Source organism: Buceros rhinoceros, unplaced genomic scaffold (genome assembly GCF_000710305.1).
Source record: "Buceros rhinoceros silvestris isolate BGI_N320 unplaced genomic scaffold, ASM71030v1 scaffold7282, whole genome shotgun sequence".
Classification (NCBI taxonomy): Eukaryota; Metazoa; Chordata; class Aves; order Bucerotiformes; family Bucerotidae; genus Buceros; species Buceros rhinoceros.
In genome coordinates this window covers 63,094-77,811 of record NW_010399421.1, presented here as the reverse complement: position 1 = coordinate 77,811, position 14,718 = coordinate 63,094, and the positions used below count along the sequence as shown (strand labels likewise).

At 44.3% G+C, this 14,718-nt stretch overlaps 1 protein-coding gene across 2 annotated transcripts in view; it reads right to left on the bottom strand.

Moving 5' to 3' along the window:
* The window catches only part of TNRC6C (trinucleotide repeat containing 6C), a 35,569-nt gene extending 21,759 nt beyond the window's left edge, over positions 1–13,810 (bottom strand). Inside the window, exons 1-7 of one of the 2 annotated variants that reach the window (XM_010131458.1) lie at positions 11,238–13,810; positions 10,273–10,278; positions 3,544–3,753; positions 2,444–2,610; positions 1,145–1,225; positions 852–909; positions 504–649 (exon numbers count right to left, since the gene is read on the bottom strand). In XM_010131458.1, the coding sequence (XP_010129760.1) occupies positions 504–649; positions 852–909; positions 1,145–1,225; positions 2,444–2,610; positions 3,544–3,753; positions 10,273–10,278; positions 11,238–13,623 (3,054 nt within the window). In that variant the 5' untranslated portion in view covers positions 13,624–13,810. The remainder of the gene's footprint in view (positions 1–503; positions 650–851; positions 910–1,144; positions 1,226–2,443; positions 2,611–3,543; positions 3,754–10,272; positions 10,279–11,237) is intronic. The other variant, XM_010131457.1, reaches the window with a different exon arrangement.
* Positions 13,811–14,718: the final 908 nt, after the last annotated feature.

Sequence of the window (14,718 nt, the reverse complement as noted above, 5' to 3'; positions counted from 1 at the left end):
TACATCCTTTTCTTTAGCCACTTTGAATCTTGGATACCACAAATTTCTGGGTGCCGGGAAACCTGTCATGCATGATCACAGCAAAAGAAGCTCAGCCGAGAAGCTATTTATGACTGTGTGTGTCCGCTCTTTGACTTAACAGAAGTACCTCAGCTCCCCATTCCTACTGAAGTTCTGAACTTTCACCGAAATCTATAAGGAGCTCAAAACTAAACCAGGAATCAGGAGCCTAATTCTTGAAGATTTTGGCCTTGGTCTTGCCTGACTGTTAACTTGAGCAAGGGTCACTGGCTCTCTGAACCCTTACAGAGTGAAAGACTTTCTGTGCTCCATTTCTTTGGTTTTTTCCCATGTCCAGTTCCATTGCAGTACTGATTCTGTTGTAAGTTTTCCTTCCAGACACAATTCTCTCTACACCTTTCTGAACAGACAGTGGAAATCATCAGTATTTCTACACTGTGACAGTTTTGACATGTGTGTCACATTCATATTTCTGGACTTACCTTGTCAAGGAAGGTGGGGCGGTCCATGGAAGACTCTTTGGAGATTGGTGGTGGGCGGCAGCCAAGGGGTTTGGTGACCATTCCATTATAGTCGGTCACTCCCATTCCACGCTTGTCCATTTCCACCTTCTTTTCCAGCAGAGCACCTTCACAGAAAGGGGAAATACACCGAGAAGGTGATGCAAAGACAGTGAATTTGCCAGCAGCAGTTCAGAGAAGTAGGTCTCGCTTACAAAAAAGAAAATAAATGCTATCCAATTGATCTGGATAATAACATCCAACTCTCAGAATCATGAATGGTTCCTGTGTCATTTTAAAGAAAAAAAAATCAGTTACACAGATACTTACTCATGGCCTGATCAAGATTCATATTGTTGCTCTTCAAGGCCTCTTCTGCTGGCTCTCTCTGTCAAAAACACAGGTGGTGTTCAGAGAAACAGCAATCGTGCTTACAGGATTTCAGAGCAACTGAGAAAACAGGTATGTCTCAAATACTGGATTTACTATTTACTCAGCAGCACAAACACCATCCGCACAGTTTTTTTCCTCTTTTAGCAGTTCCCACTATTCAGTTAGCTCAAGTATCAGTTCAACAAGTGGCAGAAGCCCAGGCACGCGTGTGGGCTCAGAACACTACTCACAGGGAAGCCCATGTCTGTGAGCTGTTTTATCAGACGGTTCATGATCCAGGCCTCATCTTGCTTGCTAGATGTCTTCATGCCCTTAGTAAATAAACGGGAGATTCCATTAACGATCTGGTTGCCATGTTCAGACTAGTGAGATGTACATAAACTACGTGGTAAGTTTTTCTTAGTAGTAAGACATGCTAGTGAAAGATGTATTAGTACATTAATTTAGAAAGTATTGAAGAACCCTCCGAACAACGTAACTACGATTCTCTTCCCCCACAAAGTGTACAAAATTTATCTCAGCTGAATAGGTGTTCAGTGTACTATTTAGGATTTGATTTGCTCACCACTGAATTAAAGCCACCTCTGAATTTACGAAATTCATTTTAATCCTTGCCGGAAAAACATAATGAAATAAAAGTTTCTGAAATAGTGCAACACTTCCTGAAAAACATTCCCAAAAACAAGTTTGCAACCTTGAAGTTAAGAATGTTACTCAGTGTATTTTCTTAAAAACAAACAAGAGCGTCTAGATAAACACCTTTAAAAGATCTCTGTGCAGCTTTTCTATCACAAAATCCTTAAGAAGTCTCTTCCTTTCAGTTCTCCAGAAAGTACCAAGGGACAAGCGTGGATTTGTTTTGGGCTGCGGACAGTACAAGAAACAACCATACTTGATCAAATCACTGGCCTAACTGTTGGCTAATGGAATAACAAACAACCTGGCTAAATGCATTCCCAGCTCCTTTAAGTTACAGCCTGGCCTTGTCCTGAAATAAAGACTGTGCAACGGAAAACGTTCCGAACATAATGGTCTACGTTCTCGCTCGAGTGGGGCATTATTACACATTTGCTTTGTTCTCATACCAGTACACACCTTGCAATTATCTGTTTGCTCCTCGCAAATAGGAAATAGGTATTTCTTGTTGAACCACCTCATCACAAACTACTGTTTGTTTTTCTGTGGCCACAGAAAGTGCCTCAAAGCCCCCTTATCAGCTTTTCTGTTTCTGTTAATACATTATCATTTCTTTAGAACACATGGAAGCTTATCAAACTTACAGAAAACAAAAGCAACAACACAAAACTCCCAAAGCATCTGACCAGCTTAAAGTCAAAGATCTCCCATTCTCCCCTGGAAACAAGGTAGGCTGTACTGGAACCACTGTAGTGGCAAGCTGGGTTTGTGCTCAGGTGCTAGAGCTCTCATTTAAGAGATCAGGTACAATGCAACAGAACATTTGTGACTTCTTCTAGAAATGTTACACTAATTCCACTCTTCTCTAGAGAGTATATTTACTTTCGTCTTACCTTTTGAAGTCCTTTCTTCGGGGCATTCCCCCAGGAGTTACAGGAGGAGCTGCTCTCTTGTGAAGCAGTATTATTCCACATATCTCCTTCTTCATCTTCCCACTGACTAGTACTGAGATTCACTTCATCCCCACCACTGCCCCAGCCTTCTTGCATAGATTTTGAAGCTGGAGGGAAAGGAAAGAGGGAGAAGAAAAATCTTCAATTTCCTGCAAATTTAACAGAAATATTCTTTTATGCCATATCCAGTGTGTGAAGATTTGAGTATTTTCAAGAGATACTGAGGTTCATTAAGTAGCATCATTGGCATTAAATGATAAGGATGCTTTCTTTGAAGCTAGCAAAAAAGAGAAGTTCTCTGAACACTTTATAGAAGAAAAGCCCAGCAAAAGCAAGTCTTGCTTTTTCCTGAGCAAGTAAGATCTGTGGTCATGGTCATTCCAGTCTCGCGGGAAAAAGGAACCAAAAGTAGGACCACTCGCTTGACAGGTGCTATTTTGCTTTCAATGAATCTCACCACTTCAGCTGCCACATTCTTCCGATGAACAAAACCACATCTCGAGGTCATTAACAGTCAGAAACTCACTCCCATCTCAGAGGAACAGAATCTGAAAGGAGCATGTGGGCTTCAGGGAACCCTCTGCGTTCAGTGATGAGGTTGTCTCACTGTGCTCTGCTTTATTCTGTTCACTGGTTTAAAGCTGGGATTACTCATCTTGAGACCTCTCACTCCTTTCCTTAGGTTTTCTGGGCCTTCTAACCATCTCTCAAGATAGTATTTTGCAGGAATGAAACTTGAAAGACTTCCACAGCAAAACCAGGAATCTAAAGCAAGCACTTCAGCCTTCAGGGCATTTAGAGATGGAGGATTTTTATCAAACAGCATCAGTCAAGATCGTGATACAGTCAGTAGTTCAGGCTGTTCCTGAACCTGGGAGCAGTTTTAAGAGCTGGAGATAGATACCCACTCCCCCAAGTTTAACCAAATGGTGAGGTCATGACTAGACATCCTCAAGGGTTGCTTTTCCCACCAGAACCAACCCCATTGTGACTGAGCTCAGCTGCTCTTTATCCCAGTACAGCGACACCCACGCACGTACCTGGTTTGCACAGTGCTGGGGCAGCAGCTGGAGCATTTGTTCTTCCGTACGTCCCTGCCGACTCGGCAGGATTATCTCCCCACCCTGTACCACTGCTGGGGGGTTTCCCCCACGCTGAAGTGCCATTATCAACTGCAGCAGAAGGGGATGACGGCTCGCCCCAAGAAGCCTCGCTCTTTGTGTGGACAGTAGGCATTTCTCCCCAGCCTGCTGAAGCAAGGGGAAGGAGAGGAGAGCAGTGATGAGAGGAAAGGTTTCTTTTGTCAATATTTTCAAAGATGGACATTTTATTAAAGTGTTTGTCTGGAAAGAGCATGAACCAGAAGGTAGACTCAGTGATTCTAATTAAGCATATAAAAAAAAATCCCTTTGATTAGGTCTTGAAAGTGTTTTTCTTAATTGAATACTAATGCCAGGTTGTCCAGACAGAAGGAGCGTTTTTAAACACAGCCGGGAGCAGTCAGGCTGCCGCGTGAGCAGCAGACCCGGTCCCGAGGGAGCTGCCTATGCTGTGTGGACCAAACCAGGCTTGGGAAGCTGCTGCTCATGCAGCAGTATCAGCATTCAGGAGACCAGGACCCAAATCTGAGTTGGGCCTTCATCAAAAGATTTTAAGCTATTTTAGTTCCTTTTAACAATTCACAAATTATCAAATCACTCTTCTCATGCCCTACAAATAAGATTGTATTTGTTTGTTACCGCTTTCAATGTAGATTCTGTGTTGTACACATTCCTGAAAGCTTTTATTACAGTTTGCGTTCCCTGCACACCCCTTCATCACTGAGCCTCTACACTATAATAAATACAATTTTTAAGGAGAACTGGTCAAGACTGCTCCAAGAATCTATAGCCAAATGATGAGAACAGCAGGTAGAAGTCACTGTTTTCCTGCAGAGCATTATTTTAACTCCTTGACAGACATAAGCTACTATAAAGAAATGGTCTTAGTCTGCCTTGGCTTCAATGTAATGCGCTTAAATCCATATGACACCCATTTCAGCACTGGAGTCGCATGCGCCAGGAACAGCCAAACAGCTTCTGAGTTCTAAAGAGCAACACTGACCCACACAGCAAAAGAGTGAACTGAATGTAAAATGACCATCACCTCCTAAAAAAAGCTTTTTCTGAAGAGACAGATGTGATTCATAGATGAAGTTCAAGGAACTTGTTAAAAATACACAGATGACAGAACAGATACCTAACAGACAAGAAAACAAAGGTTTTCCGTATACCTGATATTGACCTATTTTTCTACAATTTCACAGAAAGTATTCCATTACACACACACCGAGATCTCAACAAGTATTGCAGAATTCAGTCTGCTTAAAACTTCCACTGTTGATGAGGCTGCTAATTCAGGGGCTTGCTCTCTTCTCACTGGAGACCAATATTAAGTCTGGGTGTTTTATTCCAATCAACTACTGCCCTGCCCAATCCGTAATCTGTGGCAGCTCACAACATAGAGCCAGACGTGGTAAAGAAAGAAACCTGGTTTTGCTATTACCCAACATTTCTGTTTTCAGCCAGTTTTTATAACTCAAGGACTAGATGTCTACTTTCCTGCAGCGCTGGCCCTTTTTTGTTCCCCAGTGTTATCTGGAAAAGGTTTCAAGGAGCAGAAACATACCATTTTCTACACACACACCTACAGAAGGTAGACAACAGCAAGGAAACCACCACAAATATTTAAGGGTACCTTGAAATCCATTAAACTTAGTGAACATTAGTGTTTCACTGAGAAATTAACTCTTTGCAGAACTTAGTGATTTTGACAGCATTTCTGTTACTAGGCAATGCACATCGCCAGTAATAACTCAAACACTGGCTAGCTGAGAAAAAAATGCCCTTCAAACAGACGGGCTCAGACCTGTCCACTGCTCCAGAGTTACTGTACAACAGCTTCATTTCAGGGTCTGTTTCTTAAAGCAGTTCTCTCTGATACTGGTGAAAGTGCACGACATAACCCACACCCAAACTAAGCCGACACATACTGAACCCGTAGCTTAATAAAGCTCTTTCGCTATCAGGAAGGTTCATTGTGTTGTAAAACACAATCCGGGAACAAGCCCAAATGTCACTGTTTCACTAAACTGATTTCCATTTGAAACAAATGGACCTAACTCAAATTTCCGGTTATTTTAAAGTGTGTACGGAGCACAAACTTACAGACACACACATTTGTATATAAAAGAACCTCTACTCAACGTAACTGCTTCCTTGGTGTTGCCCCTAAAAAACATATTAAGCTTTCTGCTAGTATCTTTAAGCCAACTTTATTTAGGGAAAGTTTGTTTGAACTTCTACTCAGGAGGCAACTTTGTCAGAAAACTGTGTGTATTTAATCATATTGGCATCTGAAAAAGATTAACTGCAGGCAAATGAAACAGAAAATAAAACATTGCTAAAGCACCAACCGGAATACAAATACAAGTAGGGAGCATGCAGAATACTAATATTTCCCTGAGCTCATGCAACCTGTGCTGGAAACTAAGTAATTCAATTTACGAAACCGGCCCTACAACGCAGTTCAGATATTGAAAAGTGTGCCTTCTGAAGCATAAAGACTCGAAAGAACTGGCCCTTCTGCTGCTCTTTATAAATTCAACTTCATCAATTAAAGACCACAGCTGTGTTACGTCCAAGTTATTTTGAGTTAAGTGCTTTAAATGGGCTGAGCAGTAAATAATACGGGATTACAAACAATGAGGGAGCCAGCCTTTACTGAAAGAGAATGCTTGCTAGTGCGTAAAAGCAAACAGAATGCATCAGCTAGAAGTTTTCAAAACTATCTTAACAGATCAAATTAAGTGCAGGAAATTAGTAAACAAAACCTGAAGGCTGCTGGAGAAATAACTTGTGCGCTGCAAACATTATCGGTATGTAAATTCCAGAGTGGTTGTTTTTCTCTAGCATTAAGTCCCTGCTGTCTTAACTACCCTTCTCTGACTCCATATGAGACTCTTCTAGCAACTAAAAAGGTGCAGAGTCACATTTTTGCAGGAATGATGCCAAATTCTGCAGGGGCAAGAGGACATTTACTTTGTATTCTCCAATGGACTCTCTTCTTTAAAGAAGGTTTTTCCTCCGTTTTTACAATAGCCCAGCATGCTGGTGGACACTGGAGGAACACTGGCTCAGCCAGCCCGTGTCCCAGCAGCTGGCCCCCGGCAGCGCGCTGGTGGCCGGGACCACCACACGCCTCGCAGCCAAGGCAGATACAGGGGGTTGAAGGAGTGCAAACAGCTACTTCTAAGCTCCTCTACACCGCTGGAAGGAAAACACCTCCACAGCGGTCTCAGAATCTGAACCTGCCTCCTGTTCTCAAAGCTCAGAGAAAACTTACAATTTTCTTCATGAAAATAATCTGCCTTTATGCTTTCCTGAGAAAAAGCTGCATGCCTTAAAAAACCACCCTGATCCGCACGACTGCTGTTTCGCAACAGAACGAGCTCCGTTAAAGGCTTCCTTGGCAGAAAGAGAGGTTTCACTGCTGAAGTTTTAAAATACTGTTAGAATTGCAAGAAACAAAAAGATCGCAGTGAGTAATAAACACGGACACATTGGCAGAGCTTTGTTTTATAGAAATAAAACCATAATTAACATTGGGTCACAGCCAACAGGAAATCCTCAAGGGAAAGTGAAATGTTAACTAAGCTGTGGCAGGATGCAGTTGTTTTCCCTCAAAATAACCCTATAGCCATTTGGATGGCAGGAATTGTTTGCCTTGAAATTGTTTGGTCCGTCATAAATACCAGAGCATACGACTGCAATACAGGCAACCCACAGTATTAGAACTATTAGAACCTTCTGCAGACGAGAAGGGAAGAAGAACGGAGGTCGAATAGAGACTGTTTATTGAATAAACTACTAACAGAACAGAAATAAGCTGTAGGGGCTGTGTCTGTGTAAAAGGGAGGAGCTTATATATACACATCACCTGTAACCCTTAACCTTTCAAGTCTTCATTTTCTGAAAGGAATTCCAGCCCCCGTGGTGGAGCTCCACGTCTCCTCACATCACTCAGCACTAGGGAAGCTCTAATTTGGCTTTCAGCAATGAGCCCACCTTGTATGAAGACAGGGCAGGTTTCTCAGCATCCCCTGGCTGTCCCCCTGAATGGGGCTGTTAAAGAGGGCTAAGCACCCACGACCGGATTTTCAGGTTTTTACGAGCATCCTAAAGGAGCTCAAAGCTGGTCTGGTTTCAAATCCATTCTGATGAAAATTCAAAGAAGGGAGAAAGCATCACTTGCATTCTCTGATTCACAAAAATTACATGCTATGGATGACAAGTAAGTTGCTACTAAAATGATGGCACAAGATTATAAAAGGACCAGAGAGATGTTCAGAGCTGTCAGAGTTTAGACCTGGTTCAGTTTTCTAAAACTTAAGCTCCTTGCTTTCTAGGAACCATAAAACTCCGAATTTTCGATCTACAATCTCCACAGGGAAGCCAACATTATCTTTGGTGGTTGCTGTTCTCAGTTGGAGGGCAGGACAGGCGGCTGGAACCCTGCCAGGCTGTGCCCACCTAAGGGGAAAGCATCAAGCGTTTGGAGAGAGGGTCTGGTGATGTTTGGGATCCCAAAAATCTCTTTTTTAATCATCCCTGTTTGCAAAGCCTTTTCTCACTTCTTATTCCCCTTGTATCAAAGTTGCAGGAGTTAAATGTGCTGGTAAGAATTATGCATGAGTAACAGAGATAAAACTCTCATCTAAATCAAACCCACTAGCTTTCTGCTTGTCTTTCCAAATAACTCACCAGTGCTTTAGTTTGGGAGCAAGCTCCTATAACCAGAAAGCACAACGTTTATCACAGTGTCTATCCCTTCTAATTTTTTCAAGAGAGAAACTCCTTAGAGCTTTATGCATTTTCCTCAAGTGTGTACCAACATCTGCTTCCCATCAACAGCTTTTAAGTTCTGTATTCCAAGAATTTTGAGAACTTCTGGGCATGGGTGACAAATTGAATAACAAGACTGTAATTTGGCCTCCTTTTCTAAACTAACATAGTATAAACTTAAAACCTGAAAAGGGCTGTTGCTCCTTTGGGAAGGGCGAACTAGTGCTGTACAGCCAAACTGAAATCCCCTTCTCCGCTTTCAGACGCGTGGCTGTACCTTACAGCTATGGCACACTGCCCCTTCTTACAGGAACAGAATCCATGATATTCCCCGAGTTACAGGGAATTGTCAAACCGATTGGCAAAGCATGTCGTGACCCATGCAGAAGACAACATGCCAGCGGAAACTCCTCAGTGCAAGGTTCTAAGATTTTAAATGGGCACTTCACCTGTGCCCCATGGCACAGCCTTGAACTGGACAGTCGTGGTTTTGCACGGAAGGACTGACTGTACATGGAAAAGACCTGCTGTTGGGCGGGATCTGGTTGTGGGTTAGACAGTCTCACTTACTGTAGGGGTCAGAAATGCACAGCCAAGGGGACCGGGAGTTGGGGGAGGAAGCAGGGAGGTTAAACAGCAGGACCAAAGCTGCAGGCCCATGTCTGTGCTGCAGGAGAGCTGCTCACGGCCAAATTCTCGTCCCCAGCAAGCCCAGATGGGACATCGCTTCTGGATGTTTTAAGTCTGTGTAAACTTCCAGAGAGACCAACAGGATTTTGCTCCACGGCTGCCCTGTATGTACGCAACGCTAAAATCAGATCCCTGCCCCTTCAGCGGGGGAGCCAACAGGGTCATCTGGAACTACATGCTGTGCTCTGTAAGACAAGCACAGGACCAGCCCCTCTCGGGCATAGCAGTGGACATAACACCAAGACCCCGGGACTGCTCCTCGCTTTCATTTGCAGATTAGACAATGATCTTTCAAACTATTTGCGTATGGCCTTTCCATCTGTACCTACACCCCTCTGTAAGAAAAAATACACAACAAAAGGCCCTACTTCTGCCCTCAGTAACTCGATCTGAATTTTAATAGCAGAACTGTATTTTAAATCGTCGTCACTATTACTCAGTTTACCCTCTTTGTTGCACAGTCTCTTAAGCGTATTCTGAGAGCTGGTTTTGCTTTAGCATCTTAGAATCTTTCTACCGAACACTTCTGAAAGACGTGCAATCCTGCAACCTTAACCCATTGTGTGCTGGCTGGAGAGGATGGAGACACCTTAACAAGCAGCTCTCTGAGTGCCTAAACACGCCACTCCAACGTACCCCTTCCTTTGCTACCTTCGGTTCGCCAGGGGAATCACTGCAGACTAACACTAGTTCTGCCACTCCATTTTCAAAGTCGGAAGGACTCAGACCAGCAATTTTTCCTCTGCAAGGTGTTAGATTATTGGAATAGCATTAACAGCACATTGCTGTACATTACAAGCACTGATGTAATGACCCAAAAATCAGCTTAAATGAAAAAAAAAAAAAAAAAAAAAAAAAAAAAAAAAAAAAAAAAAAAAAAAAAAAAAAACACCAAACAAACCCAAACCAACAAAAAAACCCCAAACCAACAAAAAACTCCCAAAGCCCAAGTCAAAACCAACCAACCCCCCACTTTTGTGCTATCTCCACCACAATTCAGAAACTTGAATTGTTACCCACTGTCATGGGTAAAGTTTTAAATACAGATGAAACACGTTTAAGGTAAATGACGTACAGATCATATATGTTGGACTGACCAAGTACAGACTGATTTAAAGGTCTCCCCTCCTGGAGCACATGCTGTTTTATGAAAATAGATACTCTCAGCTGTTAAAATACTCGACCAGAGCTGGGAACATGAGACTCTTTTTACACAGACATTACAATAAGTTTGAATTGTTTCAAAGCATCAAAGACAAAAATGATGGAAGTACGAGAAGCTGAACAAATCCCACTTGGAAAAAGACATGGTTCAAAACCCAGTATTTAGCCATGTCCAAAATGAATCAAAAACTTGGGAGACAAAAATCACATGAAGAATTTCAAAGAGCACTGCAAGATTAGATTTCTTTTGAGAAGTCTGTGGTCGTGACACACAGCAGGGCTGCAAAGAACTTTCACTGAAACACCTCTACCTCCAAGCATTCTTCTCATTTTCCCCTGTTTTTATTCCTTAGGAACACAGCTGAAGTTGAAATAACTTTTCCCAGCCACCCTGGATATTAACATTTTCAACCAATGCAGCTTTATGAGAATCACATCAGTGTGCAGGATACTACCCATGCTCGAGAGCTGAAGTACGGGAGAGAACCGTTTCTTCACAGAAGACAACAAACAGAAGGCAGAGAAAGCCTAGATTCTTGCAACCTTTAGAAAACATCTGTTGCCAAGAGATATGGTTTGCAGAAAAGAAACACATGCGTCGTGTCTAAACGAGAACAAAGACTGAGCAGCGGTAACAGAAGACAAATAGAAGAGAAAAAGGTTAGCAAAAAGACCTCAAACTGTAACCCAGCTGAATTAAAAGCAGGTAACTGTGGAAGAGCTGACACAATCAATAGGAACCAACCACCCAAGGACCCAGCGCGGTGTTGACCGGGGAGTGTTTCAAGCCTCTCTTACATTCACTTGGCCCAAGGAAGCTTGTGTGTCAGGTTCCCGGGTCCTGGCCTCAAGACAAGGAGTTAGCACTGCCACAGAGTCATGAAGAGACTCACTCCGCCGTGTACACACAGGAATTCTCTCTCTAGAGCGTAACCAACCACACACTCCTCAGGCCAGACAGCATTCGGTAACCAGTACTGGTATAAAGTATAAAACACTGCTCATACCTGGACCAAGCAGCGGGGACCGGTTCGGCTGGGCACTTGACTGGTGCGATGGCTGAGGTTCAACCATGTTTGTGTTGATAATGGTGCTAGTGGTGGTGGTGTTGGTTGTGGTACTGCTCTGAATTATAGGATTATTTCTATCCCACATGTTTACAGTCTTGTTGTTGTTGTAATTTGGGTCGCCCCAAGCTGAGGTACCATCATCGATTTCCATCTTGCGGCGAATGGACGGTGGAGATGGCTCTTCCCAGCCAGTTGCCTCACAGTTCTCTTTTTGTTTGGCTGGCACTGGCCCACCAACCCACCCTGACCCCGTCTGTTTTACAGAAGCAGCTCCTCCCCAGTTACTCACATTGTTGTCCTGGGGTTTATTAGCCCAATTTTGTTGGGGGCCTGGCTTCAAAGATTCCCCCCAACTTGTACCTGTATTAGCCTTGCTGTTTGTGCCATTTCCCCACCCACTGGTCCCAGACCTCGTGGAATCGTTCCAACCAGACCCTGATCTGTTGTCAGAATCCCATCCAGATCCATTATTCTTCTTCCCATCACCCAAGTGTCCAGGAACAGATGATGAATCTGTCCAATCTCCACCTCCTGAAGTCCAGCTTGGATTTGATTTCTGTCCATCTCCCCAGTTTTGAGATTTGGGTTTCTGAGGTTCACCCCAGGTAGGTGATTTGTCCTCCTGATTTGCGGTCCCACTCCAAGCGTGGCCGCTTTTGGCAGCAGCAGCATTATTAACAGTAGTAGAGCTTGCTGACTCTCCCCATCCCCCCGGGCCATTTGGTGCTTTGTTGTTATTGTCTCCCCAACCTGTGTTTGTTGGAACAGCTGCCGGTGGAGAGTTGACCCACCCAGATACTGAAGAGGTATTTGTACTGTTCATGATGGACCCATCGTTCTTCCCCCCTGAGTTTGAAGATTGAGTAGCTGCACAACCCCAGGCCTCTGTTCCATTGTCATTCTTTCGTTCAGACCTTGGGGACTCTTCAAATTCCCAGGCAGTGTTTTGCTTTACAGGGGTCTGTCCCCACCCTGTATTGGACAGGACCCTGGGGTCAAGGTCATTTCTTGGCAACTGAACTTGCCCTTGGTCTATCATCCCTTTGTCTCTCCTCCTGCCCTCTCCAGCCCCCTCCCTCCCAGTACTGCCTTCATTTTGACTCCCACCGCTGTCGTTGCTTCCTTCGCTAGCTGTGGTGCCAGATGCTGCAGCTTTGGCCCAAGAGTTCATTTGTTCATTGCCCTGCTGCACGGCAGGATTCGGACTGGTGACGCTAGAGCTATCCCACCCTGTTGATCCTTTCCCGTTGATGTCGCTATTGGAATGCTGATTTGGGGGCTTGCCCCATTCACCGTTCACGCCGTTACTGGCGTTACGATTGGGGTGGCCCCAAGCTCCAGAATGCATACTACCAACACCGCCGTTGCCACCGCCCCTGCCCCACGCTAGTACCCCAGGACCAGAAGGCGGCCCCGAATCCCATGCGCTCGCTCCATTTCCTTCCTTTTGCACAGCGCTGCTGGATCCATTTTGTTTAGCACTTAATGCTGAGTTCACAGTGTCTCCATTCCCCTGACTGAACCCAGAATTGCTGTTTCCTGTGGCAGGATTACCTGGGGACATCCCCCACACTGAACTGCCCATTCCTTCACCACTGCCCCCGCTGACTTGAGAAACTGATGTTCCGTTAGCACCAGGAAGGCCTTGCAGGTGGGGCGGGATGATGGCCCCCATACCAACAGCCATCCCCCAGTTTGGCAGTCCATTTGTCTGCATTGCATTGATAGGGTTTGGTGAAGAGTTCATGGGGTTAGTGTTATTTGGTCCATCAGTGTTAAGGTTCTGAGGTTGTACGCTGAAAGACACATTCTGAGAAGTGGACGTTTGTGGTTCTGTGCTCTCTTGCGGCAGCAAGTTTCCCCAAGCACCCAAGGTGCCTGTCGGGTTCCCATTCTGGTTGCCCATGTTCTGACCTATGGCACTGACTGGACTGCAAATACTGGAAGGGTTGCCTGCTCCCACAGTTCCTTCATGTCCAAGTACAGGCCAGGCAGCTGGATTGGCATTAGGGTTAAGGTTAAGATTAATGCCAGCATTTGAGTTGGAAGCACCCCAGCAGTTCTGACTTCTACCATCTCCCATCATGTTGTCCATCTTTCCATCCCCACCGCTGGCAGAGCAGTGAGCTAGGCCAGAGCTGGAGCCCGCAGCCACACCCCACACCCTGGCCGAGTTGCCGTTACCGTTTGCTCCACCAGCTCCAAGGGCACTCTGGTTAGAAGTGCTTTGGACGAGTGCTCCGTTGGCGCCATTATTGCCATTGGTTTTCTTTGTATGTCCAGTGAAGTTGCCTTGGGCACTCCCTGTAGCCATGCTACTGTTCTCCGAGCCACAGTTGGAGGCAGAGTCAGTGTCTGTAGTACATTCTGAGGCAGACTCAGTCTCAGCTCCGGTAATGGAAGGCCACGCTTCCTTGTCAGTCCTGTCTATTATCACTTTATCCCAGCTGCAGTTGCCTTCACTCCTGAAAGCGGGCTGCTGTCCCCAGTGGGAATTCTCATAATGGTCTCCCAATCCACTGTGGCTGAGATCTGAAAGGATCCAACAAGGTTAAAAATGACTCCACTGTTCAAGCACTACAAAAGCCCTCCCTTAAGTACTATTTCACATTGCTAGTTACCACACTGCATTCTGCTAAAGTTTAGAGTACATTCTCTAATGCAGTACAGTCATTCTCCTCACCCAGGATACAATGATGCTCACATTTAGTAGTTTGGTTTTTTAATCTGCCACATCTCTCAATTAAAATAATGGAACAATTCCGTTTTATAACAGAGCAGCTGTTTCGTAACCCTTGGTACACTAGTAAAATTAATGAGCAAACAATAAATAAGAATAGCAAATACATTAATCCATGCGAAAAATCTAAAAAACAAATTTGGAAAAAACGCCAAGAGTACCTAGCAGACTCTCACCACTTCTTTTGATTCAATTCTCATTCTTCAGAGAAATACAAAGAAAGAGCATCCAATAACAAAATATAGTATGTCTGCCTGCCATTTGATACTACATACACACCCACGACACCCACACCACACTAAACTCATACTGCATTTCGGTCCTCCACCCTCCCTGTAAACGAAGGGAGAAGGCTGGACAGACACCTCCACTGTTCAGTGTCAACTGCACACTTCAACACCACCACTACAACGTCTATTTTAGCAGAGAACTTGGATATTTCCAAACAACAGTTTTGTCAAGGAATGTACCCCTTAAAGGATTTATGTGCAGTTTAACCATTATTTGTGCTTGCGCATACAGTCCAATTTCATCCCCAAACCAATGAAAATCAACATTATGATGTACAGGTATGCGGAAGGGTCTGTTCAGAGCACACATACATCCTCAAAACAGAGACACTAATCAAAAAAATTAAACAAAAGCTCTTGAGCATCTCATTGCTTGCTG